At 37.8% G+C, this 25,499-nt stretch overlaps 1 protein-coding gene across 4 annotated transcripts in view; it reads right to left on the bottom strand.

Moving 5' to 3' along the window:
- OPCML (opioid binding protein/cell adhesion molecule like) overlaps positions 1-25,499 on the bottom strand; it is a gene marked incomplete at both ends in the record, with an annotated part of 1,238,220 nt that overhangs the window by 268,241 nt on the left and 944,480 nt on the right. For all 4 annotated transcript variants that reach the window (XM_080694965.1, XM_080694966.1, XM_080694964.1 and 1 more), the window contains one exon: positions 2,009-2,241. In XM_080694965.1, the coding sequence (XP_080551091.1) occupies positions 2,009-2,241 (233 nt within the window). The remainder of the gene's footprint in view (positions 1-2,008; positions 2,242-25,499) is intronic.

The raw sequence follows: 25,499 nt of genomic DNA on the forward strand, positions 1-25,499 counted from the left end.
AGACCTATTTTATACTTTATTTTTTTTAAATTTGCAAACAGGGTCTCTTAAGCCAGCCCAGCTGATTTCAAACCTGTGTGATCCTCCTGTCTCTGCCTCCCAAGAGCGGGGATTATAAGCGTGTGCCACCAGGCCCGGCGGACCTCTTTTATTTTTTGTGGTTTTGGGAATGGAACCCAGTAGCATTCTTCCTCCGAGCTAGACCTCCAATCCTATTTTTATTCTTCATTTTAAAATAGGGTCTCACTGAATTGCAGAGGGCTTCACTAAGTAGCAGAGGCTGTCTGAGAACTATGATCCTCCAGTTTCAGACTGCCAAATGCTGGGATTACAAGCATGTGCCACCATGCACGGCTAGATTAGAACACTTGAATTGTGCAAGTGGCCAAATATAAATAGACACTAGCCCCTAATCAATGTCTCACCATGAAACCAACTAACGTTTATAACATCATATTTTTAATGCAACAATCTCTTATCTAAGCAAGGATGCCATATGCATTTCACAATCTAAAAAATCAGACATCTGTTGACTGTATGGCAGATGGGATCTGATAAAAGGAAGTTGCTAAAGAATAATTTATATACAGGGACTCTTCTCAGAGCTCAGTGTATGTCCCCAAGATGTCATCCAAGGATGCTCTGAGACAAGTCCACATAAACCTCTCATTTGGTGGAGAAAGGATGTATCTTTGGGTGATGGAATTTGCCTCCCCATAACTTCATTCTGACCATGACATGGTATCTGACAGAAGCTGTTTTGTACAGTTATGGCAATCGGTTCAGTCCGAAATAAGTTCACTTGGATTGCTGCCTTGCCTAAATGTAGCTTTCAAATTCTCAGAACTGTTATCCTCATGTGTTTCTGTTCTTAATATTTATTATCTGATATCTGAGATTCTGACATTTCTTCAATTTCATTTTTTAGCTACAAAGTGCAATTTAAATTAAAAGCTATTTTAAGAAGCATGTGTGATTCTCTGCCTAGGCTGTACTGATTCAGAGTTTTAAAAAGAGAATGAGAGAGGAAGTTAAGTCATTCTCCCTTCCCCATCCTACATCTTTGTAATTATATGACTTTATTTCCAACATTGATATGGTGATACCATTCAGACTAATAGCCCTCTTGGCTTTAGGTGCCAGTGTAGGGCTGAGAGAGTATAAACATGATAGAGCAGTGCCAGAAAGCACTCAGCTGACCAGCACTCAGCCCCATCCAAAGCACGCACCACCAGGAACTATGCAAAAATAAAGTCACATGGCAGTACATAAATATTTTCCTCCTATTATGAAAAGAGCCTCAAAAAGACAAGTACAAGTGCTGGGCGTGGTGGCATACGCTTGTAATTCCCCTGCTTGGGAGGCAGAGACAGGAGGATCGCAGAGGTTCAAAGCCAGCTGCGCTAGCTTAAGAGACCCTGTTTACAAATAAAAATATAAAATAGGGCTGGGAGTGTAGCCCGGAGGTAGAAGGGTTTCCAGGAACTCCAGTACCACCGGAAAAGACAAAAAAGACAAGTACAAGGTACTTTGAGTAGTTCTGCATTTATCTGTGATTAAATATATCTTGCCTAGGCTGGGCATGATGGTGCATTCAGGGCCCTTCAAAACTCAGTGAGACCCTGTTTCTAAAATAAAAAGACTAAAAAATAGGGCTGGGGATGTGGCTTGGAAGTAGAACGCCCCTAGGTTCCATCCTCAGTACCACAAAAATACACACATATATATACATATATATACATACGCACACATACACACACATATATATACAAATACATATCTTGCCTAGATCCAGAATGCAACATTACTTAAGAGATGTCAATCAGTAGATGCTTACTTCAACTTATTAATGAGAACAGAAGGAATTGACACAAAAATCAAACACTTTTAGGAGATACTCAGTTTGCACTCTACAGATTCACTGCAGTGCAGTGATTGTTTTTGTCTTCATACATGGATAAAACAAAGACGAAGATGGAAGGTCATTTTTGAGTCAGTTGTGACTTACCTTGCACTATGAGGTGGACCCGGGAGGTTTTGGGGTGATTGTCTGTTTGCACTGAGCAGGTATATGGACCTTCATCATATACATCCACATTTTGGATCATGATGCTGTACTGGGTCGGTGTGTTGACCAGGATGATCACACGAGGGTCTATGGACCATTTGTCATTCCCAGCATAGAGAATCGTACTGCGGTTTAGCCAGGCTACTCGGGTGACCCGATCATCAATGGTACATCTGTGAGTGATGTGGGTACAGGATAGGAAAGAGAAAGAAGAAGGGAAAGAAAAAAATAGATAATTAGAAATTATATTATAAATGTAGTGGTATACCTCATGGAGTAAATGAACCCATATAACAAAGTGCTAAAAGGAAACAATTAATTATTTATGAAATCTCCTAAGTATAAGTCAAGAGCAGCTCGAATCATCCTGAAGAACTAATGACACAAAATCATTTCTATTTGATTTAGGAAAATATTATGTGAACAACTTTGCTGTGCTTTCCCTTTCCTTCTTACTTTCCCCCTAGGCTTATATGAAAATTAGTTTATATTTCTTAAGTACATTTACCGCCTTGTGGGAGAAATGGCCCAGAGGCACAGGGGAGGAAAAGGGATCAGTATTTCAAGTAGGTCACAGAAAATCCACAAAGCAAATACTTAACCTGTAGTTAATCAAAACTTGAACTTATTTACCTCCAGACCTCCCAGGTGTTGATAATATCCTTGTACCCTAAGCTGCCCAAAGCCTGTGCACTACAACTTATAGCGTGGATTGTAAAAGGCCACCTTGGAAACCCAGCACTTTCTGAGAAAGTCATGGCTGACTTAGATTTCAGAGGCAGCAAGAAGGAAGTTATTACTAGAGTTCCCCTTCCTTTGTATACTCCTCCTCTGCTCAGTGAGAGAACTACATTAATATCAAAGTTGAGAGCCAACCTCACCTACTCTGCCCAACCATTGAGGCCATAAACACAAGTGGGATTTGCTTGCCAATGTGTGCGCCCCCAGGCTATCAACCCTCATGCAGACATAAATGTGCCTGCTGGTGAACAAGAACATGTGCAGATCTTTCCCAGGACCCTCGGACCTGAGAATAGAAACAGGAGAAAATTCCTTTCGAGAAGTGATGTGCTCTGAAAGGGCTCTGAGTGTGCCTGTCCATACCCACTTCACATTGATGCCCACGCTGGGGTGTACAGTAACAAGTAGCATTGATGTCCTGGCAGAGAGAGGAGGAAGGGTAGCCTGGCATCTCCAGAAGAGAACACAGGCAACAGGAAGTTTAACTAACTAGAAGTGTAACTAGTGTATCTTACTTATTAATCCTGACTTAGCACTTGACCAGCAGTAGAGATCCTTCAGACAGGGCTCAGAAGAAATAAGAATACCAAAGAGCAGGCACTGCCAAAGATACTAACCTGATGTCACCTGGATGGCCCAGGGTCTTGGAGCACCATCAAGACAGCTTTCTTTGGAAGGGGAAAACACCAAGTAAGGGGAGGCCTTCTCCCTGGTTGAGAATTGGTATAAAAATAGTACTAGCTTCCAGTCACCAAGGTCATTTTTGGACTAGCCAGACTGTCATTTATCCAGTGTGGGTGATGCTGAAGTAGGAGTGGTGTGATGAGTTTTTTTTTTAATAGTATGGTAAGGTGAGATTGCTATTTCTACAGTTTTAAATTTATCTGCTGTTCTCCCAAACTGCAAAAGTAAAATAAGCCTGTTTTAACACATGAACACAAAGTGAATAATACATGTGTAAAATTCAAAGATCATAAAGGTCAAGCTAGTCCTGCCTTCCCTGTCAACTCTCAGAGCCCTGAAGTTATTTCATTAATAGCCTGTTACTATTCCTCATGAACATCTATCCACATTGTATAAAGCTTGTGTTCATTTGTTTTTACCTGAAATAGAATCAAATGCTAATATTCTCTATACACAAGTAGCTACAAATCTAATTTTGTGTCATTTCTAGGTAAGTTTAAGATCAGATCAGTGGACATGAGTTTTGAAGGTCTAACTGTGTTCACTATTAGGACCTGATAATTTAGGTACAGCTGAATGATTATCTTCTCTCCTTGTCAACACATCACTGGTGTGAAGTGTACTCCCACATCCTATAGACTTAGTTTCATGTTCTGCTCAGTGTTCTTTATTCTGTAGTAATTTTTAATTTTCTTTGTGGAATCTAAAATCCTAATGGACCTTCCTGGCTCCTCACTTTCAAAAACCTTTCTTTTTGTGTGTGTGTCTTAATTTGTACATTATAGTCTCACATCATAATGTAAATGGTGTTGACAATGACATACATGCAGACACTTTTGGTGCCCCTCCTTATTTGCTTCCCACCCAATACAGAGTACCCATATTGACACTGATATATCTTCATATGTATACACATAGTCTACGGTAGTGTTTCTATTAATGAACCTAAATCTTTTTACACCACTACTCTTACATCTCCTCCATGACTCCCCTGAGTTTTCTCCTCATGATCTGGAGTATCCAGATGATCTCTTGTATCCTAATTACCCCCTAACCTATACATATTAAGGCAAACATATGACCTTTTACTCTCTCTGTGATTGGCTAATCTCACTTAACATAATATTCTCCAGGTCATTTCATTTTTTTGCAAATGATGTAGTTTTATATTTCTTTACTGCTGAATAAAATTCCATTCTGTGTATTTCCCATAATTTTGTAATACATTCATCTGTTGATGGACACCTAGATTGGTTCCATAGTTTGGCTATTGTGAATTGTGCTGCTTTGAACATGGGTATGCATATGTTATTGTAGTTCTCTTACTTCAACCCCTTTGTAAAGATACTCAGTAGTGGTATGGCTGGATCATATAAAAATACAATAATTTCATTCATTCTCAGTTGAAAATAACTGATAAAAGCTAATGTGCAAGTTCGTATAATTAAGATTGTGTTTTCATAGAAAACAAATCCTTGTTTAAATAACTCCTCGAAAAGAACCAAGTTCTAATAGTAGAATTCTAGGAATGAGCAAGCCTGGAAAAGTAAATGGTAAATTGGGGCATAGTGTATTCATTTTCCAGTCTCAGGAACCACACAAAATCAGGAAAGTAAATGAAAACAAATATTTTTAATTTTATTGTGGTCATTTATATAAAAATTTCACATGTGTAAATTGACAAAATTATTTAAGCTATAGTTTCTAAGAAACTATTTTGGGTCTATAGAGAATATTTCCTTTTTGTTTATTTTCTATTGATGCATTGTAATCATACATCTTGATGCAGTTCAGGGTGATAGAGTCTTGCATGCACCTAGCACTCATTGAGCCCTTCCCCAGTTCCTACCCTCTCCCTCCCTACCTTCCCGTACTCAGCACAGTACTTTGCTTTGATAAGTGTGTATATGTACATCATGTCCACTGTGTGTTTCCCTCTTCAAGTTTTTCTCCCTACTCCTATTTCCCTCAGTTATATCCCCTCTTCACTCCATTAAGGTTTCTCCTTTGTCTGGAGTTGCCCCTGTGTAACAATTTCTCCCTAGCTTTCCCATATGACCCTTAACTTTTGGTGTCTAACTAATCTCACTTAGCATAATATTCTTCAGTTCCTACAGATGATGTAGTTTTGTTTTAATTTATGGCTGAGCAAAATTCAACTGAATATATATTCCATAATATTTCAGCCCATTCATATATAGATGAAAATCTCAGCTGGCACCATAGTTTGGGGATTATGAACTGTTCTGCTATAAATATAGATATGCATGCATTACTATGGTCGTCTGGCTTTACTTCTTTTGGGTAGATACACAGGAGTGGTATAGCTGAGTCATATGGTTGGTTAATTTCTATTCTTCTTAGAATCCTCCACATTGTTTTCCAAAATGGTTACACTAATTTGTAATCTCACCAACAGTGTATCAGATTTCCTACTTCTCTACATCCTCACTAGCATTTACTATTTGTATTTTTAATAGTTGCCATTCTAATTGAGATTAGGTGAAGTTTCAGAGTAATTTTGATTTGCATCTCTCAGATTGCTAATGATGTTAAACATTTTTACATATTTATTGGCCATTTATATTTCTTCATTTGGGAACTGCCTAGTTCACTTGACAATTTTTTGATCGGGATATACTACAGAGCTATAGAAATTAAAACAGTATGGTATTGATACAAAAGCAGATACATAGACCAATGGAGCAGAAAAGAAGATTCAGAAACAAAGCCATACACTTTCAGTCAATTGATTTTTGACCAAGTAGCCAAAAACACACACTGGAAAAAAAGATAGCCTCTTCAATAAATCATTTGGCAAAATTGGTTATCCAATATGCAGAAAAATGAAAATAAACCCCACTTTATCATCCTGCACAAGAGTCAATTTAAGATGGATCAAAGACATGAAAATTAGACCAGAATCACTGCAATTACTTGAAGGGGGCATAGGACCAATACTCCAACATATAGGCATGGGTTTTACCCATAGAGGTATAGATAAAAAACTTCCTCAACGATACCCTAAATTCCCCCCAAATTAAAGTGAGGATTAATACATAGAATTACATTAAACTAAACATCTTCTATGCAGCAAAGGAAAATACCAAGAACCTCAAGACAAAGCCTTAGAGAATGGGAGATTTTTTGCCAGCTACTCCTCTGATAAAAGACTAATATCTGGAATATACAGAGAAATCAAGAAACTCACTGCCAAAAAATTCTCATTTTAAAATTAAAAATGCCACAATATTCCTGTTTGTGTTCATGTATGTATGAACATATATATATATATATATATATGTATATGTAGATACATATTGATATATGTGCAATGAAATTTAAATATCACATTGAATGATACTTATGATTATCCATTTTAAAATCATCAACAAGCTCTTCTTTAAAAGTCATAAAATATGAACTGCTTCCATTTAAACTTAAGTTTGTGTTTTTGTTATAGCATTTTTGAAAGGCATATATATGTATATATGCATATATGTATATATATGTATATATGTATATATATGTATATATGTATATATGTGTGTGTGTGTGTGTGTGTGTGTGTGTGTGTGTGTGTGTACACACACACATACATACACATACTAGTGGTACTAGGGTTCCTGGAAGCCCTTCTGCCTCCAGGCTACACTCCCAGACCTATTTTATATTTTTTATTTATTTGAAAACAGGGTCTCTTAAGCCAGCGAGATGAAAGGTATATTTATCCTTGAAAATATTTTATTGAACACCTATCATATTTATTTGCAGCAAAAGATTTAGAGATTAAAATTAAAATTTATTTTATATTCAATTACTACAAAATGCTAAATGATAATATTTACTTTTAAAATGAGCTATACTTACAAACATAATAGTGCTAAAACAACATAAATATATTGAACATTTTAAATAACAATTGAACACAAAAGTTAACTTTTACTGTAAATATATTCACAATTACATGGCTAAGCCTTCTTTAATATAATGAATAAGAATATCACTTCTAGCCGGGCGTGGTGGCGCACGCTTGTAATCCCCGCACTTGGGAGGCAGAGACAGGAGGATCGTGCAGTTTCAAAGCCAGCTGCGCTGGCGTAAGAGACCCTGCTTCAAAAATATAAAATAGGCCTGGGAGTATAGCCTGGAGGTAGGAGAGCTTCCAGGAACCCCAGTACCACCACCAAAAAAAAAAAAAAAAAAAAAAAAAAAAAAATATCACTTCTAGATAATATTCAGGATCAATTCTATTCTTATTTTTCTCTTAGAGAAACCTTTTTACATAAGCACAAAAATGGAAATAAAAATGTTATGCAGCAATGACACTCAATTCTTTGACGGCCTTCCAAGATATATGCCAAAAATCACATAGGAATATAGCTTCAAAATTATTTTAATGATCTCACAGCTGACAACTTGATTAGTTCCTCCTCCAATTTCTTTTAAAGCAATGAATTGGAATATACTTGATTTGCAAAGGGGTTTGTAAACCAGTATTAGATTAATTTAATCTCTCAGTGTCTCGAAGGTATAACTGATAACATTTTATCTGGTCTTATCAAATGACTATATAACATATAGTGTTCTTTTTACTAGAAGCACTATGTTTAACCCACTATACTCAGAATATTGGGAAAATGAAAATACTACTTATTTTAATATGCTAAATCATAATGCTCTCTGAAAGAAAATAGCTCTTTTCTCTGAGTTCTAGTTTTGTGACAGAAAATTCACTGGCTTTGAATGGATTTGCTAGTGATGTGATAATGGTTTTCAAAGATCTCTGCTTTACTTTTGTAGAACTCTCCCTTGCGAGTGATACTCTGTTGATGACAGACAGGTGATCGAGGTAACACAAAAAATGTAAAGAAATACTCTTTCTGGGACAATTTGTAAAATGAGAGTGGTCAAAAGGAAGAGACAGAATTACAGTCTGATTTCAGGCATTTTCTCAGGCAGATCAGTTTTAGGGAATTTGAGATCTTAAAATGCATTTCCCTGTAACTATCCCGGTCTTTGTAGAGGACCAACATGTACAGATGGAGCACATATGGAACCCGTGCATTTTACCATGGGACCTAGGAAACACATCAGTCCACATTTGCCTTCCCAGTGCAGAATGTCCTTTGAGTGCCCTGTCCACAAACCCCCTGAAAAAGGAGGAGTAGTCCTTGGGTAATCAGACTCCAGATGGATGGATGACTCTGAACCAATACACCATAAGCTCTTCAACCTGGGGAACTCATTAGTAGACATGAAATGGAATAGAAAAGAGCAACTCTGTAAAAGCCATTTTTGTGTTAGGTCAGAAATGGTTCATAAAGTTTGTGCAGTTCCCAGAACCTAGGAGCTGCAAAGAAACTCAGTGAGAACCCCTGTCCTCATGAAGCTTCTGTGCCATTCAAGAAACACTGATGTCACAGCTTCTGGCTTCCTCCTGTCACCATAGGACTCTTCTACTGTCCTCAGAACAGCCGGAAAAATAACTCAGAGAAGGACTTAAAATGTCATCTTATACCTTCTTTCAAACTCAGGATTCTTCCCTGATGTTTGTGGCAATGTCCTGGATGTTCCTTAATGAGAAGCAGACGGGGGAGCATTTTTTAGGTGTTAAATAAAGAAGAGCCAAGAGGCAAGTTAAAGAAAGTTAATGATAATTTTCGAATCACTTGATAACTTTCAGACTTTTAAAATCCTTAGATTCCATTCAATCCTATCTACATGTTCTTGATAGAATAGAACTCATTACAACTCTGTTACAAATAATAACCTCTGTAATTATTGCTTGTACAGCCACAGGAGTAGTTGTGAGAACTTTATATATACTAAAGCATTCATCTGACAAGACCAACCATTGAGAAATACTTTCTAATATCCACATTTTACAGATGAGGAAGCTGCTGAGGCACAGAGAGATTCGTATTGGATAACTATTCTAAAATTACAGCAGATACACAGTAGGGACTCAAGCTTTGATGGCATCCTGAGACTGGAGTTGCTGTATTAACCACCAAGGGAATCCAAGCAATAAGACCAACAAGATTTGTCTGAAATCATTCAATCAGTTTTGCTCAAATATATGATAGTTATTTAATTTTCTCATTAATGATAAAATAACTCAAGAGAAAAATAAAACTTTTTAAAAAAATTTTTATGTGGAACATTCTGAAAATGGTATACATTCAGACTGTGCTTGGTACACTCCCCCCAACTTCCCCTTCCCCCTCCCAACAATGAGTGTCCAGGTTAACCATGCTATATTTGTATTTTTACACAAATTCGGATGTAGCTCCTTCATTAATCAACCTTCTTCCTCTACTTTCCTTCCATTATAGCTTTGGTGAGGTTTCTCCTCTGTTATCTGGAGTCCCTCTGGTATCCCTAACACTCACTAGTTTGAGCATATTAGAGAAAACATATGTCCCTTCTCTTTTTGTGCTAGGCTGATCTCACTTAACATAATGTTCTCCAGGTCTTTCCTTCTTCTTGCAAATGACATGATTTTGTTCTTCTTTGTGTGTATTTCCCATAATTTTGCAATCCATTCATCTGTTGATGGAGACCTAGGTTGGTTCCATATTTTGGCTATTACGAATTATGCTGCTATGAACATGGGTATGCATATGTTACTGTATTTGTCTGATTTCAACATGTTTAGACAAATACCTAAGAGAGGTATAGCCGGATCATATGGTGGACTTATTCCAAGGTTAAAGGAAACTATTTAAAACTGACTTTTATACATTCTTAAGCCACCTGTACCCCTGTGTGAAAATCAACAAGTGCAAAAAAAAAAAAAAATGCCTAAAAGGTTTGAAAGAAAGAGATCTTGGAGGATCAGTGAGGCAATGTGCTAATTTCCACTCCACTAGGTAAGGAATGAGGAATTAAGATGTGTTGTGTTGTTATTATTTGTTTGTTTTGTTTTCAGAGGAGGAGATGCAGATTGGGAAAATCCATTCCTGTAAGCAGTGGTTGCCAAATTTTAGTGTGATTCAAACACAAGCTGCTGAGCCCAACCCAGAGCCTATGGGCAACAGGCTGGAAGGGACCTGAGAATTTACCTTTCTGACAAGTTCCCAGCTGATGTTGATGTCACTGTTCTAGGGATGCTTCTTTAAGAACCACTGATTTAAACCAGACACAAGAAAAGTTAAAGTTTTAGTCAAATTAATAAAATCATTCTGAAAAGAGCAATAAGCAGCTTTGGGATTATTTTTATGTTTTTTACTTTTGTTTTTAATTTTATATTTCACCCCCAAATAGCAGAAGGAAAAAAGTGCCATGATTAATCCAACTGCTATTTAATGAACATCTAGTGTATACCAAATAAATTTCTAGGAGCTGAGACTATAAGGCAACAGGCAAATTTCCCATTTCAAAAAGTTGTGCCTAGTGAGAGGCAAAAAAAAAAAAACACATAGAAGTATAAATATATGTTTCAGAAAATGATACCTAGTGAAAAACAAAACTGGTAAGTAATAGAGAGTGTTGTGTGAACTGTGAGCATATTTGAAACACAGTGGTCAGTATATGCCCTGCTGTGGCCTGCGTGCCAGGTGTTGAATGTTTATGATCCTGAATCCAAGTGTGATAAGAAATGTGTCTGAAAGCCAAGTGTCTTAAGAAATGAAGTTACGTCTCCTATATATGCACAAATAGCTGCAGTGTTTATTTAGAAAATCGAGGGAGCTGGAGGACAAATCTTATACTAGCCTGATAAAGCGTGTTCCCCCTATATTGATAACTTAGTAGATGCTAATGTTGAGAGAGTCTTTAATTGATATTTGGAAAGAATGAGAATTCACTAGAAAATGTTTTGATATTTCCATCACTATTAATGAGATAATACCTAAAAGATGGTGCACACCCCTCTGCCTTAATGAGTAGACAGTGGCAAAATATCATTTAATCTCTAATATAGACTCATCATTCTAAATCTCTTCATCATTTTAATTCAATTTTAATATTGAAAAGCCTTGATTTCTTCATTGAATTTAGACTATCTTAATTATTTACACCTTCATTTGATTGGCTGTAAATACCACAAGAATGAAAATTACATCAAGGTTGTTCATTCTGTGTTGCCAGCATCTCCCATAGTCCACATGGAACAAGTAGATAATCATTGTATACTTGTAATGACTAAAAGATGTTAGATGATGCTTCTTAAACTGAATCAAAAGAATGCACATGAGGTGAAGAAAGTGACCTTGGGGATAAGTCTATGTCATGTGTCTGTATGCAAGTTAGGTAGACTCTAAATCTGCCTCCCCCTCCAGAGGGCCAAAGGGGATAGCTTTATATTTTCTTTTAATTTAATGTTTTCAACTCTTATGTTCTCATCTAGAAAAAAATGCAATACATAAAATTCTGGAAATGTCATGACAAAATTCAGATTTAAATACTCAAATCTGCACTGTGAGTCTTCTCACTGTTGGAGGAGAGCTCATTTCATTGTCTTGAAATGAGAAAAAGACAGGGGTGACTGGCTGTATCGGTGATGTATTCCTGAATGAAATCTGGACAATGCTGGGTCCACTGCAGTACTGAAGGTTCCCAAGGACTGACATGAGCCGATGGGGAAGGAGGCCTCAGTCATCAAATGATACATACAGAATTAAAAACTTATGGTCTATGGCTGTCACTGCCATGTGCGATATCTACATTGTGATTTGGGTTTTAGTTTTAATAAACTATCATCTGTTCCCTTAAATGAATGTTGCAAATTTAAGTTTAATTGATTATATAAGTGTATAATTTAGTTATATAAGGATAGAACTTAAGATATTATATCTAGCTTTATGATTACATGTACATATATTTTTTTTTGCCTGTGTGGAACTGGGAATTGATCTCAGAGGCATTCTACCTCTGAGGTACACCCCCCGAGACCATTTTTATTTATTATTTGGAAACAGGGTCTCACTAGGTTGCTGAGAACTTCATACATAATTTTTTTAAAGAAGTCATGTTGCCACTGGGAATTTATGGAAATCCTGCCTCTCTTCCCATCCCTGATCTATGCCTTTAAAGTGGTTTTCTACGAAGTTCTCAATTTAAGAAACACTGGTAAAGGTGATAGGTTAAAATGTTATAGATAAAAAAAAATTCTTTGAATTTCCTTTATTAACATGCCTCCCAATATTTGCTTTTTTGGGCTTGTCTTATTATTTGCTTTTTCATAAATCAAAAGCTAAGTGAATTTCCATTATGAAGAACCTTAATATATCAAACCTTACTATATTGCTTGATGCAATATATCAAAATATGTTAATAATGCCAGTTCAAAAAATGGGAGGAAGAAGATCTTGCTGTGGAAAACTCATAGAGAAATAATAAATGAATTTTTTAAAGGAAAGGAGTACAGGCAAGCCAAAATGAAATATTTTTAGATCAACTCCCAAGGCATTCTAAATTGCAAAAGCTGTTCTCCTGGGAGGCTTTAACTCCTCAGTTATTTCCTGAGTTACAAATAGAGCCAACTTTAGAGCATCAACAAGACCTTAAATTATGTAAGGGAAAACTTTATGATTCAGATAGTCGGAAATTCAACGGGAGTAATAACTCTGCTAGAGCTAATATTTGCTGATAAGATATTGGTAGGGAATCTATCTGAGAGCCTCCGCAGAAGAATGGTGAGGGATAAGAGCTGCTTAGAGAGGCCACAGCACAGAAATATTTCAGTAGTGTAAGAGGTTGCCTCCAAAGACTAGCACACAAATGCCATCTGCAGCTCAAGCAGCAAGAGATGTCACTCTCACATGAGGAGGGGTGGAAATGTCACATGAATGCATAAAAAAACATGCCTGTTCATGTGTGTGCTAATGTGCACATCTGTGCATGTGTGTCTGGAGTGGGAGGGACTGTATCCAGAGGAAACATACACAAATGCATGCAGAGTGAGGACTCTGGAGAGAGGAGCACAGCTGAAACCCAACCAAAATGCAAACAGAACCACTTGAGGTGAAAAAATCAGGCGTAGGCTGAAGATGTGTGTGCTCCAGCCACAAACTAGGATGTAGGAGTCCAGCAGGACAGTGCCTGTTGTGATCAGAAAGGTGCTCACTATGATCAGAAGGGTACTCTTTGTGTCCTGAATTCATAAAATAGCCTCAACCTCCATGCAGCCTGCATGAGAGCCCTCCGCGCCATGGAGAAAAAGGATGTGAGTGACTTATGCGTAACTCACGTTCCACAGAACAGTGGAAGCTGCTCAAGGTACAAAAGAAAGGTTCACTTCTGACTATGGGAGGAGAGAGGAGAAGGTTTTCTAGCTTGGTAACAGGTGAAGCATAGGGTAGTGAAACATAATTATGAAAAGGAAAGGTAGGCAGGAAGGCAAGAAAAAGCTCTCTGAGCAAAATGATGAATGATGGAGCTAGCTTCCTTTCAGCCTTCAAGTCACCCTGTAAATCCAGAGTGGGTGTTTTTTTTCCCCAAGAAAACAGAGGCAAAGCCTACATGAAAATAACAAGATCCTTCATAACTGGCAGTGGCTGTCTCCAAGCTTTTTTATAGTCTAAGGCAACTGACAGAATATAGGAGCATAAAAGGACACCTTATCACATTCACAGATCCAGTAACAATTACAAACTCTCCTTTCCTCTACATTTAACAACTATTTACAAAGCATCTATTAGGTGCTAGATACTCTACTAGGCTAGGTAATCTACTAGGATAAGATGATGAGCAAAGAGCCCCTTTCTTTACCCTCATGGAGCTTTCATTCTGCTGGGAACAACATGCAACAAACCAAGTGACAGAACACTTGTATTCCATGACTAACTGAGCCGGGATAGCTGCTAGGATGGTCACCCACAGCTCACGGCAGGGACAAGTCCTGTTCAGACATGCAATCAAGAGATAGGCCTCTCTGAGGAAATAATGATTAACTGAGACGGAGAACTGAGACTTCCTGGTTGGGAAGAGGACAGGTGTAAGGTACCTGGGATACAGGCTGACTAAGGTAAAGAACACAATGGAAGCCCTTAAAGTCTGAGCAGGTGAAAAGGGCATGTCAGGTTCCATTATGCTGGGAAGAGGCACATCTCTACTAAAAAGTCTTCATTCTTTTAGATATAATAAGGAATCCCCTAATATGGTTTCTGTTTGTTTATGATATTGCCAATTTAACCCAGGGGTATTATATCATCGAGCCACACCCCCATCCCTATTTTTTTTTTGTGTGTGTGTGTGTGTGTGTATGGTACTCAGAACAGAACCCAGGGGGATTCTACCCAGCCCTCTTTTTTATTCTTTATTCTGAAAGAGGATCTCTGAGTTGCCAAGGAACTCACTAAATAGCTAAGGCCGTCTGAGAACCACTATCCTCCTGTCTCAGCCTCCCAAATGCTGGGATTACAAGTCTGTACTACTTCACCTGGCTTTTTTCTTTTTCTTTTTCTTTTTTTTTTAACAGGATTTCACTAAATTGCTGAAGATATCCTCTGTCTAAGCCTCTCAAATATTGGGATTACTTATGTGCATCACTGCAAAAGGTTCTGAGTCAGTTTAAGTAGATGCATGCCATGATAATTTATACTTTATATAAGAATACCCTTTTTGGAGAATGGATTGTAAAAGGCCAGAAAAGAGTAGTGGAAGGACTGTTGCATCTCTGCAGACTGAGAATCCTAAGAGGCCTTTCTCCTAACATGATGATCTGCGGCTGAAAGAGAGCAAAATTGTTTTGGGTGTGGTGGTGCACTCTTATAATCCCAGTATTCAGGAGGAGGAGACTGGAGGATTGCAGCTTGCGGAAAGCCTCAGCTATTTAGCGAGGCCCTTCACAACTCAGTGAGACTCTGTTTCCAAAAAATAAAAAAGTTCTGAGTTACTTGAGTTTTACTTGAGTTCTCTGTATCTTCTAGATATTAGTCTTCTATGGGAGTAGTAGTTGGCAAAAATCTTTTCCCATTCTGTTGGCTTTTCGTTGAGGTTCTTGAAAGTTTCCTTTACTATACAGAAGCTCTTCAGTTTCATGCAATTCCATGAATTGATTCACCTTTTAGTTTCTTGTGCCTTTGGTGTCTTGTTAAGAAAATTTTTTTCTGTGCCTGTGTATTGCAGTGTTGGACCTATGCCCTCTTCAAAGGTTCCAAGTCTTTGATCTATCTTGAATTTATTCTTGTGTAGGATGAGAAAGTAGAACTCATTTCCAAAAAATGGGCAAATGAATTAAATAGACACTTCACAAAGGAATTCAAACGGCCAATAAATGCATGAAAAATACTCAGCATCATTAGCAATCAGAGAGATTAAATCAGAACTACCTTGAGATTTCACCTAACTCCAACTAGAATGCCAATCATTCAAAACACAAACAACAACAAATGCTGGAGAGGATGTGGAGAAGTGGGAATTCTAAAATATTGTTGGTGGTATTGTAAATTAGTGCAACCACTTTGGAAAATAGTATTGAGGATTCTCAGAAGAATGGGAATGAACTTACCATTTTATCCAGCAATACCACTTCTGCGTATCTACCCAAAAGGAAGGGAAACAAATTACCAAACTAATGCATATGTATCTATTTTCATAGCTGAAGAATTCACCATTTCCAAACTATGGAACCAGCCAAGATGTCCATCAGTAGATGAAAGGATTACAAAACTGTGGGATATGTACACAATGGAATTTTACTCAGCCATAGAGAAAAACAGAATTACATCATTTACAGAGAAATGGATGGAACTGGAGGACATTATGTTAAGTGAGATTAGTCAGTCACAAAAAAATAAAAAATTGATGCCTTCCCTAATATGCAAAAGCTAGGGAGAAATGGGTAATAGGAGGAACTCTAGATGAAGAAGGAGATTCTATATATGAGCAAATAAGGTGACCTAACTGAGGGGATGGGAGGGGAAAGGAGGGAAACTCTCTAAGGCACATGATGTACTTAAACAAACATATCAAAATCAATCACTAAGACAAGCATGAGAAAAAGGAAGGGGGAAGAAATGGGGTGGGAATTGGGTAAGGACTAAACGGGTGATGTGTGCACCATCTTTTATTCCATTAAGATATAGGAATACAATGCATCAGTAAAAAAATAAAAAAAAGACTAAAAAATAGGGCTGGGGCTATAGTTCAGAGGTACAATGCCCCTGGGTTCCATCCCCAATACCACACACACACACACACACACACACACACACAGAAACCACAAAAAAAGAGAGACCAAAATTCCTAGGAAACTGTCCTATTATTAAACAGAATCACTGTCTATGTTCAGATCTTTTAACAGGTGATGGTCAAGAAGTTAAAGTGGCAATATTCTGTTAGCTTTGAGTTCATAGAAATGCTCAGCTTCAGGCAAAGAGAATGGGGATGATTGTGTTCTTCCAGTGTCAGGGCATGCCAGATGAGCAAGAAAGAAGAGACCCAGGATTTGGAGAATGAAAATCTATTGGGTATCTAGGTTTGGTGATACACACCCATATTCTCAGTACTTGGGAGACTGAGATAAAAGGATTGCAAGTTCAAGGCCAGCCTCAGAAACTTACCAAGATACTCATCAGTTTAGCAAGGACTTGTTTCAAAACAAAAAAGGGTAGGGGTGTAGCATAGAGGTGGAATGCTCTTGAGTTCAATCTCTAGCACAAAAATATCCTAATGAGTAAGTGGAATGAAAATAGTGGTGGCTGATGGATAGAGAGAGCATGGTGGCTCGATACACTGTAAGTCATAATTAGATCCTTGAGAAAACAAGCTTGAATGAAAGCAATTGCACATGATGGAAGTGAAGCCTTGTGTCAGCCAGGCAATGGTGGTTCTTCTAAAAGAGAGTGTCAACTTAGAAGGCAGATGGACCATTTAGGTGGATTTTTTCTTTTTTGGTGGTACTGGGATTCCTGGAAGCCCTTCTACCTCTGGACTACACTCCCAAACCTAATTTTACACTTTTTTATTTGGAAACAGGGTCTCTTAAGCCAGTGAAGCTGGCTTCAAACCTGCATGGTCCTCCTGTCTCCACCTCCAAAGCACAGGGATTATGAGCATGCGCCACCACGCCCGGCTAGGTGGATCTTGACAATACTCAGAATGATGGTGTTAGCTGAGAGTTCTTTATGAGCTTTGGTACACACATGCAGATAGGTACACATTGAACATGATAGAGACAGTATACTGTGTTGCTAAAGTGAGGCCTTGGCATTAGAAAGACAAAGGCTCTACTACTTAATAATGAAGTATCCAAGGATGGACATTTTGTTTAACTTTTCAGAGCCTCAATTTCCCCACCTGAGAAGTAGGATAGACATTTCTATATCATAGCATCATTCAATACTGTTATGAGGACTAAAGGAAGTAATAAATGTACAAGATTCATAGTTTTATTTGGAAATAAACAGCCTTCTCTGACACTACTCTCAGAGAACCCCATTGTCTCATCTGGAGAAATATAACTATTTTCTGGGAATGCATGCAAGCTTAACCAAGTGGTGTCAACTCCATTGGTTATCATCTCCCAAGGGGCTCTGAAACTTTCTCCTTCTATACTTTCAACTCTATAAAGAATGTCATTTGATCCAGAATTGTGGAGTCCAATTTCAGGAAACTTTTATTCTGCCAACTTATAGATCAGAAATTATATGATATTTATATTTTTTAGCATTCTCTAGCTAATGGATATAGTGTTTTCCGGGCTATCTAATGGTCCTTTTCTACCTCCAATAAGATCCTTTGTTTTTCACCAAATGCCTCACTCTTCAGTGTTCTCTATCTAACCTATGTGGTTTTTCGTGTTAAGATTTTCTTTCTTCCAGAGGTTTATTTAATTCAGTAAAGCCAGTGAGACAACTTTAACTTTGTATTTTTATCAGGCTTCTTTTCCAGTGTGTTGACATAGTGTTTGATGGGCTGGTTTCTAGATTGATGACCTGTAGTTGCTAAAATGTTGTATTCCTAAAAATACATAATTGGGAGATCAATCAATACAACTGTGTGCACCTGAAAGATAATTCGGCTGCCCACAAGCCCCAATAGCTTGTGTAGCAGTGTCCTTGTCATGGGCAGCTCTGCTATATAAAAAGGACAATCCCCAATCCAGAAGGACCATTCTCAAGCAGACTGAGAAACTACAGAATCAGACGCAAATAATTCTATGCTGGTGGTTGAAGTAATGGAGTTTCAGAGAAATATGTTCAATTCCTTTAAGAGACTAAGAGACATTTACTGCACAGAAACAACAGAACACCAGGAAAAAGTGAAAATTAGTTCTAAAGACCTGAGTCCTAACCCAAAAAGACACCATTAACTGATAAAGTAAAAGGGATAGAGCTGCATCTTTGGCTAGAGAAAGGACAAGCATAGATTTATGCAAAAGGTTTCCATACAGAAAAATGCACTGGACAAATGATTGATGTGTTGTCTTTTCTTCTTTTAGAGTCATAGTCTGGTTTTGAGGTTCTTCTCTTGGTTCTCCTTCCCTTGTGACTAACTTAAACAGAAGTGCTGTGTCACAAGGAAAAGCCATTTCAGAAGCAGTGACCCCTTATGGAAACAAGAAAAGGATCTTGTCAAGTGGGAATCATTGAAGTCTCTCCTTTCCCCACTCCTAGCCCCCTTTACCTTGCCTCCCTTGCTGATGGTGCACAATTCTTCCAGGAATCTGATGTGGAGGCAATGGGCAGTGTGAGTTCTCTGTCTGTGCTTATCTCACAAAGACAATCAGGTGCTGCCACTGGCTGGTCAAGGAAGCCTTAGGAAGCTATACAGAACAATTCATGGCATTAATTCTTGCCATCCGCTCCCTTTCAGCCCTCCCTCCTTCCACAGCTGAACAGCATTAAAGCTCAGCCTCCCGATTAGTTCTTTCTACTTGGCAAAGAAGTAAGCAAGATGAAATTAAAATGTTTCCAAGCGCACACCATTTTAATTCCATTCAATAGATTATCCTGACATATTTACTCATGGCCATGTCAGTCTCAGTATCATCCATAGAAAAGTATAAATTAAAATTTTAAATTAAAAGCAGAGAGTCAAGGGAGCTCGATTTCTTTTTGAAGAATGGCATAAGTCAGCCGCAGGCGCCCTGCATGTGTGTCGTGGGAGCGACGACTCTGGCACTGCAGAAATTACAGCCCACGGATTCCCCTACAAGCACCTTCCCACATATAATGTACGGGATCATGGAGTCCCAAAGACAGGCTAAACCTCAGAGGTTATCCTTCTTCCTCCATTATCATGCATAAACAAACGATCTCTCTTTTAGCTAAGGTGAAACTTACCCAGAATTGCTAAAGGACTGATTTATTTATGAAACCAAACAATAGACTGGAAATTGATTAGCTTGTATTCTATCTGTAGGAGTTGTGTGTAACATATGGGGTAAGGAAATAAATATTTTAATAAGAAGTACATGAGTTCCAGTCACAGGTCTGTAATTTAATAAATTCCAAATCCTTTCTGAGCATCAGTTTTCTTACTTAGAAAGTGGGAGAAATGTTTTTAAAAGTCATACACTACTGAATATTTAAACAAAGAATCCTCTGCAATACTGTGGCCAAAGTTCTAGATCACAATGAATGGTTACCAAGTATTTGCTGTTTAGTATTTCTCTAATTACTCAAAAGTGAAAAATAATGATACCCCAAGTGTAATAATGATTTTGAATTTCCCCCAATATTCATCTATCAGTTATGAAGCTTGGAAAATTCAGTAGGACATCCATCGCTCTGGATCCTGACCTATAAACCGTTCAGTCTCACGTTTAGAAAATGGAGATGCTTTGTGTACAAGCGTCCACAGCTTAATGGTCAACGAGTAGGCCAATAAGTTTGCTTAATTCTGTGCTATATTGAACAGGCAACGCATCTGAATAAGATCTTATTTTAGTTTTTTTTTTTAAATAAAATCCCTCATTAAATAGACAGATGGGCAGGGATACCTGGGGGAGGAAGGATAGAAGCAAAGTCTTCACCATTCATATAAGCGATTCTGTAGAATGTCAACTCTCTGCCTGTTTAAAAATATATATTATGTATTTTTAATAAGCCAATCATCTTTTCCAGAATAGTGGCTTATTTTATATAGATTATGCGAACTCTCTTCCCTTAAAAAAAATAAAATAGAAGGCAGGCAAACCTCTTTCCTTGTGCCATGAGAGACCCAGAGACAGGTATTCCCTTAGGGCAGCAAAGTCACAGGGTTAACTTTTGCAGATGTTTCCAGCTCGGGGCCCCCAGAGTTGCTGCTTTTAATTTGTGTCACATACAGTCCTGTACCCCAGTTTACTAAAGTGAGAGGAACAGTGTATTCTTAGCTCCTGGGATTATTTAGGTTGCTCAAAAGGAACCAAAAAAACAGGAAGTCCAACATGAGAGAAAACTAAATTTCTACAGACTTCCCTGTGTTATTTATATGTTGAGTAAAGGGCAGGAACATGTATGCTTACAGTATTCCAAACATGCCTGCAAAAGCACTAAGAAAGGCTTATCTTGTGGTGCCCTCCCTACAGGAGGACCCTTCCATGCACATTAGTTAGTGAGAGGATTTAAGAAACAAACTTTACATCAAAAATAAGGAAAGGTTGAGAGAGAGAGAGAGAGAGAGAGAGAGAGAGAGAGAGAGAGAGAAAACGAACATATGACTGACTTTTAGGCTACAACTTCATCCCTTTTTATTTTTTAATGTTGAAGCGGGGGCTGTATAAGATACTGAGAGTGTCTCTAATTTGCAGCGGCTAACCTCGAACCCGAGTAAAGCTCTTTCCATCCCAGTTTCCCAAGTACTGAGATTATAAGCATGTGCCACCATATTCAGGTTTATCATAAATTTTAAATGAATCAATCAATAAATTGATACATAAAGAAAGGAAGGAAGGAAGAAAGAAAAAAGAGAAAGAATGAATCATTAGTTAAGGGCACATAATTGATGCTTCACAGCGGATGCACCATCCTAATTGTGTTCTACTCAGGTGAATATTGAAAATAATTATGTACTTCCTGAGCATACATTAACTACGGATTCCTGTTATTCTTTGACAATTCCTTTGTAACACTTCATTATTTGGCCCCCGACAGAGCTGCTGTCAGTGTGCTTAAAACTTGACCTCACCACCCTCGCCATCCGTCCATCCCAGGCCTCCCATTCTGCTTGTCACACTTGCTCTTCAACTAGCACAAGTCCTGGCTAGGCCACCTGTCCAGAGAGAAGAGGCTCCTACTCAAATTAACTGTGGGAAAGCAAAGCAGAGTCTGGTGAAGTTAAGCCCTCGGGGATTCCAGCAGAGTGGAGAATTACTCCTGTCTCAGTTCATTATAATGAATAATAAAGAGATACTTACATGTGCTTTTTGGTAAATTATTCATCTTGGGCACTGAGGAATCAGGGCAGTAATACATAAAGGAGTAAACTGGTGTGTCTAGGTTACTTTAAACATGCAATCAAAAGCATTTCCAAAGACCCCTCTCCTCCCTAGTGAAGGATGGAAGTAATTCAGAAACCTTGGAAAGAACAGGCTGCCATCAAACACCCCCGCATCTTTCCTTGCTGTCTGTTTGCAGCTCCCTAGAAAGCCTAGACAGTTTATAAAGCATTTGTTACTTCAGTGTAGCTCCAAAGTCACTTAAAGAAACCTGAGGAACTCAGCAGGACCTCCACTTTATTTTCTTCAGTCATCATCAGGAGGTAATTAAAACAGCAAGAATTGTTTCAAACCAATAAAACTCTTCCAGGACCCTCTTCCATTCCTTCCTCCACCTCAGCCCTGATCCTTCTCTGCTAACAGTGGACACATTGATTTCTGTAGGACACAGCATCCTTATCTGAATTCTTGACCGCTCTCTAACTGACCCAGCTGTCATTGTTACCAGTCCATGCTTAGGACATGAAATTTGAAAAACCATCCCTGAGATTTCCCATCATCTTCCTGCTCAGGCAAGTGAACAAATGAGGAGTGAGATATGTTGAGACTACAGATTTTACTTCTCCAAAAATTAAGAGACTTTTCTTATTCTTTTACTCATCAAGCTTTGGAAAATAATTTAAAACCCCCAACTGCCATGTATCATCTTGATTCTCTAAATCATGTATAGCTATTACCAGTGAGGCTAATGTTATTAACCTTAAGTGGTATGGATCACACAAGATGCTTTCACCAAGTGATGCTTGGCCCCATTCCCTGATAACTGGTACCATCCTTCGCAGTGCTGTTGACAGCTAATTGTCCACTTGTGACTTTGTTCTGAACTCAGGGAACATAAGCAAGGCTTCAAACTGATGGTCATGAGTAAAACTATACCAATCACATAATACATGATATTTTTGATGATGACAATGATGATAATAATTATCATCATGATGATAATGGGGTTGAAATAGTGGTCCAAGTAGAGGAAAATAAACCAAAGAGAAAGACAGATAAATGGGACGTGAGGGTTTCACACATTATAAAGTATCTCTTTGACCTCAAACCCAGCAAACAATTAAGAGTTCATTTTATCAGCAGGAAGAATCAAGAACCTGATCAAGAATTATAAATGTTGTCACTGATGATTGAGAAGCAAAATTCAGCTCATTAACTAAACACTGATTGGCTGCATTTATGTTCTGATGGAAGCTAGAGGAAGAATGGGAGTCCTTTTTTAAATCGGGAATGATTCTTCCAAGTATCAAGGAAATTACACATGCTACTTTGGCCAGTGGGTGCTGGGAACTACATTCTGCCAGGAGAAAACACTTTTCAGAAACCATTTAGGAATCCACTAGGAGAATATTTCCATCCATATTTTCTTGCCTTAAAAAGGACTTGTCAAAATAGTACTCTTATATTTCTTTCAGATGCAGAGTTGGGGCCAAAAACCAAATAGTAACTAGACAGTGTGAGCCCAAAGAGTAGTGGTCTATGCCATCCTGTAATGCTCCACTCCATCATCCTCTTACTCTCCCCCACTCTCCCATTAGAAACTTACCCTAAGGCATTTCTTTATCTCTGATACCCACATTCTATCCTTTCTCAGTTGACCAGTATTATAAAAATCTATATTTTTATAAAGCATACAGGAACTATATGGGTGAAGAGACTTCTTCAAAGTGCTTAGATAAAGCAGACAAGCTCTGACAAAGGTAGATAATAAGCCAGGCCAGTAGGTTTTCCCTTGAAGGAATCTAATTAAGAACAAAGCAAATGTACATTAACATTCTCCTCTAGGCACCACATTCACCTCTGAAGATATTTTATCATTGTGAATCCAAAAGAGAAACCTTAGTGTTAGGGCAAAGAGGGGAAATGGAAACAAAAAGAGTTAGAAAGGCTTGTAATTTTGCTCTGGTGGAAAAGCCATCTAGGGAATCAAAATTCAAAAGCCTCCGATACAGGAAGCATTTGAAGTTTCAGGAAGCTAAGCAAAGCTCAACAGATGGCAGGGGAGGGAACTCGGCATCACCATTCAAGGCTACACTCTGGCAGAGTGAACAGCACCAGAGGATAATCAGATTTATTTTGTTTTGATTTTTTTTTAATGGTAACTAGGCCAGTTTGACTAACAGATCTCTTGACAAGAGGAAATAACACCCAGAATCCATGTGTACAACCCAATACACCTAAAATGGATGGCCTTCCTCTTATAAAATTAAATAAATTCAAAGATACCTTTTGGTGACTTTGAAGAGTAACAATGGTATTTTATTTTATTAAAGTTTATTAAACTGGTATGATTATAATAGGTGATTCCAAAAGCTACTGAAAAGGAATTTATTAAGTCAACAAGTAATTCTAAGGTGGAATATTTAGAATTTTTGAAGACCTTCTTATATTGATTTGCAACTACACACATACTGTGCTTCATTCCCTGGGTATACAAGTACACCCAGGGCTTCTTCCCCATGGCAATTCTTCATAAAGATGAATAATTATGTTTATTATTTAACTGTAACTATATTATTTATTCTAAGCCCTCTCATTTTGAGGTTAAGACCATTTATCATTTTTATTTATTCTTTTTAAAAAGTTAGTTGTGTAGTCAAAGAATATACCCTAAAGAAAAGAAGTCGGTCTTAAAGTTCAGCCTTAAAAGGTGAGTCACATTAGAAAGCAACTGAAAGCATTATTTAATGGTTTAGCATTTACCATGCTTAAGAATTTGAAAACATCTCTCTCTCTCTCTCTCTCTCTCTCTCTCTCTCTATATATATATATATATATATATATATATATATATAGTCTTCCAACTCTCTGCATATATGAAATATTTCACCATGGCAATTTACAAAATATTTAAAAATTTAAACCTGATGTGGTGTCACATGCTTTTAATCCCAGCATTTGGGAGGCTGAGACCAGAGGATCACAGTTCATGGACAGCCACAGCTACTTAGCAAGTCCCTTTGCAACTCACTGAGAACCTATTTCAAAATTAAAAAGACTAAAAATAGGACTGGGGTGTAGCTCAGAGGTAGAATGCCCCTGGGTTTCAACCCCAGTACTGCAACAAACAAATTAATTAATTAAAGTACACACACATGCATAAATACTCATACAAAATATACAGGTCCAACTATACTCTCTCTAATATATGCCTAGTATATTCTTCATAAAAGAAATACTTAAGGATTTCTATTCCATATTATATTGAAGATTATAGCCATTGCAACTTGAAAGGAGAGAGTTAAAACTATCTTGTTGCAAATTTTTTATCATTTATATAGAAAACTATAAGAAATTCACTAAGAAAAAATAATTATTATTATGAATAAAAAATTCATCATAATCACAGAATGCATAAAATTCATTGTTTTTATATATTAGCAATAAAAATTATGAAAACAAATTAAGAAAAATAATCCATTTACAATAGCATTAAATGAATAATATAGACATATTTGGTGGTACTAGGTTCCTGGAAGCCCTTCTCCTCTGGGCTGCACTCCCAGACCTATTTTACACTTTTTATTTGGAAACAGGGTCTCTTAAGCCAGCACCGCTGGTTTCGAACCGGCAGGATCCTCCTGTCTCTGCCTCCCAAGCAAGGGGATTACAAGCTTGCGCCACCACACCCGG

Source organism: Muscardinus avellanarius (genome assembly GCF_963383645.1).
Source record: "Muscardinus avellanarius genome assembly, chromosome: 1".
Classification (NCBI taxonomy): domain Eukaryota; kingdom Metazoa; phylum Chordata; class Mammalia; order Rodentia; family Gliridae; genus Muscardinus; species Muscardinus avellanarius.